General features: G+C 36.2%; 1 protein-coding gene across 1 annotated transcript; it reads right to left on the bottom strand.

Annotated features, from left to right (window-relative positions):
- Positions 1 to 2,575: 2,575 nt before the first annotated feature.
- Positions 2,576 to 5,349, bottom strand: LOC129445404 (uncharacterized). The gene is made up of 6 exons (XM_055206612.2): positions 5,223 to 5,349; positions 4,617 to 4,808; positions 3,122 to 3,619; positions 2,975 to 3,044; positions 2,839 to 2,877; positions 2,576 to 2,747 (listed from the first exon to the last, which is right to left on the bottom strand). Exons 2-6 carry the CDS (start codon positions 4,795 to 4,797, stop codon positions 2,681 to 2,683), a joined length of 855 nt encoding a protein of 284 aa, XP_055062587.2. The 5' UTR covers positions 4,798 to 4,808; positions 5,223 to 5,349; the 3' UTR covers positions 2,576 to 2,680.
- Positions 5,350 to 5,606: the final 257 nt, after the last annotated feature.

Below are 5,606 nucleotides of genomic sequence, written 5' to 3'. Positions count from 1 at the left end.
GCTGATGATCAAAAGAAATACAGATTTTTACAAGCTCTTTTGTGTTGATGCATACAAGTTATTAGTTGAGTGATGTTGGATTAATATCCATTCATTATATATTCCATATTGTACTGTACTGTATTTTATCACTAATATAGACATGACTTCCAGTAGGTTTAAGTAAATAAGAGACAAAAATTTAATGTAACCAATGTTTTCCTTATTCAGAAGGCATTTTAAATATGTCAACAAACATGACCTTACAAATTAAAGCTTTTAATATGCACAATATTATATTTTAGATTTAATTTGAATGCATCGGTTATTTCCCAGGTTTTGGATTAAATATTACTTTTGGCATTTATTAAAGGGTCCCCATTTCCAGATTTTCTAATGTAAAAATTGATTAAATATTCAACTGATTTATAAATTGGATTCTGCTGTTATCTGTAAGGTGCAGATAAGCTTAAAAAAAACCCAACCCTGAATTATTAACCTTTCATTTTGTATTTTCAGTTGAATGATTTTCAATTTAATCTTTTCATTGTAAAAGCTTTGGTCGTTTAAATCTCACTCTTATTATTTCAACCTGATATCCTTTCTGAATGACTTGGAAATGTGCAGACAGCTCCCGGCCGGCCACTTTAAAACCGCTGGGAAATTTGTCCTTAAAGAGGTCATTATGAAGGCCAATGGGGCCTGTTTAAAGCTATGGTGTGTCAAATATTTGCTATTGTGTAAGTCCATTTTAAAATATGATGTCAAACCAGTAGAGAGAGAACAAGCAGTGAGATGTGGTTACATGAAAACTGAAATGATTGTATGTCTTCTGCATCAACATTGTTCAATAAGGATGCGTGCGTCCAAGTCATTATAAATAAGGCAAAAATCTGGTTCTGTTAAAAATGCATATCTTAAGTTTTAAAAAATGAGAGGCTTGAGCACTAATTTTAATGTTTTATTTAGTGGCAGAGTTTTGTACCAAGTTGATGTAAAAGAAAAATGGTAAAAAAAAATGGTCCCTTGCTGTCACTGGGGCAGTACCCTTTCTAAAAGTACACCTTTGCACCTTAAGATTTTATATAATTACCTCAGAGGTGCATACTGGTACCCAGAGTACATATTATGGCACTTTTCCATTGCATAGTACGGCTCACTTTTTGAGTGGGTTTTCCACCTATCTGATACTTTTGAGGAACCAATTCGGTTGAGCCGTACCGATCCTGAAACATGATGCGTAAACACTGCAAATCACTGATTGGTCAGAGAGAATCACCACTAGCGTCATTGCTAAATGTAAGATTAACTTACACTAGTGTGCTGTTGAGCGAACGAAGTGATGTTGTTATCTGTGCTTTGTTGTACGAGTTCCCAAACTCCCTTTAGCAGTAAAAGCCATCAACATGATGGGAATCAAGAACACCCTTCCATCGATATGCTCCATTGCTTCCGTGTTTGCGTTTGTTATTGCATTGCAAAATAATTCAAGAAAAATTCAAGAACAAAATGTCTTACCCTATTGGCAGATTTTTTTTTCTCAGGTCATTTTGCTCATCATCTTGATTTAAGAATTTTCTGATATTTGTACTTAAAACAAGACAAAAATACTAAGTAAGAAATTATTTTTTGCAGTCTAGAATGCTTTGCAACTGCAAACACTACAGGAGCACCCAATTGCTTTGGAAAGAAAGAGAAAAGTGGGCGATCGTGTTTTCCTCGTGGATCCCTTATTCATCAAATCATTGTAGATATTACAACTCATGTGATCCACCAATCAGAGAGGCTCCAGAATTTCAAAAGCGTTTTTGATTCAAATTAATTGAACATAAATGGCGTTTTTCCATGGGTGCTCGAGCACAGGTACACACACGGGATTGGCACCTATGGCCCCAGTGACAGCTTGGGTCCATTTTTGACCATTTAAATGTAACTTTCGAGTTTGTGAAATTATGCCTGGATTATAAAACTGTGATAGGATCATTCAGTTAGTGACAAAAAAATGCATGAAAAGCAAGGAACTGAGAGACCAAATGATAAAAAGCATTTAGTGTTTGAGTGTCATTTAATCTACTACCATGACAGTCCTTTCAGTGGCTTACCACCAGAAATGTGCATATCAGAAATAGTTATTCATTTGAGTCCATTAAAATGTCCTACTACCATCATAATGACCCTAAAATTATTCAGTCAATGCAGATGTCATGTAAGTCACCAGACGGTTGTGCTTTAAAAATAACAATAACCATGAAGCCGTCAACCTATGTTATTGTTATGGCAGCTAATTTCAGAACATCTTAATTTTTACAATTCAAGTGAATCTTGAATCGTGCCCATCTCTTTCTTTTCAATAGCAGTAGTGTTTAGATTGTCACAGCTTTGAACAATGATTGTTATTAGTTGCAAGTGGTTTATAGAAAAGGACATTTTATAAAGCAATTTAGTGAACTTAACAGTTTTCTATGCAGCTCTGCAAACAAGATGGGTCAATAATATTTTTTATCTGTTTGCCTGAAATAGATAAATCTGTATGAAGTTCCTTTCATTTTTTAGGAGCACATGGATGGCCTCAAATGTTACAGGAATACACCAAAAGTCCAAACAATACCAATTTTATTTCATGAGGTCTCTAGATGATACAAAGTACATCTTTTGAATGAATGTGATATTTGCTCCATTATCTGATGTAGAAGCTTCATCTTCAACATTCAGCAAAGTATTTAGTGGGAGTGATAGAGCGACACTCTTTTACTGACAGCATTGCCATCCTGTAACACATATAACACAGTGCGAGTGCTTAGTGCTGTGGGTGTAAAAATGTTTGCAAAAAATGACACTTTCATAAGTGTTTGTACTCACATCTTAGCAACAAATTTCTTTTTGGGACCAAAGCCATTGCTGCAAAGAAGATGAGAGATTAATTATATGTAAGTGATAGTACGTATGCATACGCATGCACATTTGCACATTTAGGTTTATGTACATGTAAACTTACAAAGTGCCAGCAATTTCTCCCAAAGTCTTCAAGCAGACAACATCATCAGTGATGTCATCATCAACGAGAGCTTTTAATAAAAAGCCATGAAAACCGTCAAGTGCTTGAACTGAACATCAATTTAGAAATTAAATCTCTGATTCTTACCACTGCACTCCAGACCACAGAGGTTCAGGGTTCTGTTGGATCCAGAATCGCAGGCCACGCGATCGCTGAGCTGGAAGATGCCGAACAGGTTATGTGTGATGACGTCATCAAGCTTCTCCTCCGAGCTGTCTCCGGATCCGCTCTCTTCGGACGACTCCTCTGAATGACTTCCAGATGAGTCAACGGGGGACTTTTTTGGATAAAGACCACGGTGCCACATCAACATGAGCTTCTTTCCTGCTTCTGTAACATTGGGAATGATCGTTCCCTCAGGAAGAGATCTTTCCGGTCGTCCCTTGGGACTTCTTTGCGGTTGGACAGGAATGATGTGTTCCTCTTTCATTTTCCCATCATCTTTTTCTTTAGGTTCTTCGGCTTTTGGATGGGGAGGGTATTGGAATGGGGGTCTGACAGGAGGTCTGATCTCCTCTGGGTTGATCTGAATGCTGGTGATAAGGCTGGTGTTTAATCCCGAAACGTTTTCCACATTACAAACCACTGCAAAAGAAAGTAAATGCATTTGGTCTAGATTCAACAGCTGTCAGTTCACCATCTAGATTAATTTTAGACCCGATATAGTTATGAGTATTCTAAAATAAACTTGAATTTGGTTACATCATGTTTTTTCCAAAATAACTTGCCAGATGGTATTTCATCATGTAAGCAAAGTCAACAGTGTTAATAGATGTTATTTTATTTCATTTTTGGGGTATGGTTAGACGTTTATTAAATTTTCACTGACAGCCCAAATTTTACCTTATTTTAGCATAGAAATTTGAGCTGTGTTTGGATGGCTATTGGACATCTTTAAAACGCAAAATCGCTTTCTGGGATTTCTTGTTTTTTCAGTTTTTCTTATTGTATACGATTCAGGAAGTATTTGCAGAAGACTTAAAGGGGTCATAGCACGAAAATCTGATGTTTTCCATGTTTAAGTGCTATAATGGGGCCCTCTTATCTTCGATCAACCTAAAAAATGTAAATAAAAGACCCAGTAACTTTGTTTTGGTAAACCATTCTCTGCAAGCATGTGGTCATTTCGCCTGTTTTGACATAGCAAGTCTTATTATAATAATACCGCCCCTTTATCTGCACTATCCAACCACCGCACTGCCATTTAGTGCAGAGAGAAAGAGAGAGAAAAAATATTAACAGCACAATTGAGTTTCAATTTTTAACAAACCACCATTATGGTGATCAGTGTTTGCATTTCATCAGCTCATTTGCATAAAATGGCAAATTTTTGCTTGCACCTACTACTTCTTCACATATGTAATCTGGGGACACCCAAGACTTATTTTAAATAAAAAAATCTCATAATATGACCGCTTTAAGTTTAAATGTGATTGATGGTCAAGAGGTCGGGATTAAGCGGATTTGAAGCGTAGGTATTTGATGAACATTTAATACATGCCAAGATCATTTGGTCAATATCTCATTTCCGAAGGGGTGACGTTTAGCAGGTTTTGCATCTGAGCTTTATAAATATACTCACATTTGGCGATGAGATCTTCCACAGTCTTATCTTTTCCCATGGTCTTAACAACCTGAAACTGAGCGGCTTCAAGCTGTGCCTTCAATTCACATTTAGTCAGAATCCGTCCTTCATTCACACTGGACACCAGCAAAACTAAAGCCAAAACTGCCAACATCTTCAGTGAGGAAACGCTCTCCATTTCTCTAAAACCTGTAGATCATAACCACAATTGTCCTAAGTGAGGACATAATAAGAGGGAAAAAGAAAATCCAGTCTAAACTGGAGTCTGGAATAATTCTGGAATACTGGACACATGTTAGTACAATGATAAAAGCTAAACACACTATAGACATGAGACACGTTTATAAGGAGACAGTGAAACATGACAGCTGTTTCACACAGACTCAAGTGGTGTGTAAAATGATACTGACAGTTATGATTACCAAAACCAACATGTCAAATCTGTTAGATGCCATCTGAATTAATGTGTGAACAAAATCGAAAGGTCATTTAGAAAGAACCTCACACCAATGGTCATACAAAGTATACTTGCTATGCCTCAAAACGGATTTAAATGTGTTTGCTATAGTAATTAAATAATATATTTCAATCGAAAGGTCTTACCTGATGATCTACTGAGAAGATGCTTGTCGTAGAGACAGACGAGAGTGTTATGTTGCTCTTTAGGGCTCTGTGTTATATATGTAACGGTGACCTGTAATCATATCAGCAAATGTACAGCAGTCACACCAAAACCAATATTTAAGACAAAAGCTTCATTCTTTCATTGTTTTAATATCTTTGTTTGTTCTTTTAGTTTTGAAACTGTGTCACAGTGTATTTAAAGGGTGTTGGAATGCTCCATGTTTTTAAACTCTATCAGCAGACATCAGATAAGAAATTCAAAGTTTCACATTGAATAGGTTATGCCAATAAAGGATTATTTCAAAACACAGCACGTGTATGTATTACCATTACCATGATAATATTCATCTGATAACATGAATG

Source organism: Misgurnus anguillicaudatus, chromosome 3, assembly GCF_027580225.2.
Source record: "Misgurnus anguillicaudatus chromosome 3, ASM2758022v2, whole genome shotgun sequence".
NCBI lineage: Eukaryota > Metazoa > Chordata > Actinopteri > Cypriniformes > Cobitidae > Misgurnus > Misgurnus anguillicaudatus.
The sequence above is the reverse complement of the archived record's forward strand: the minus strand, read 5'-3'. Positions and strand labels throughout refer to the sequence as shown.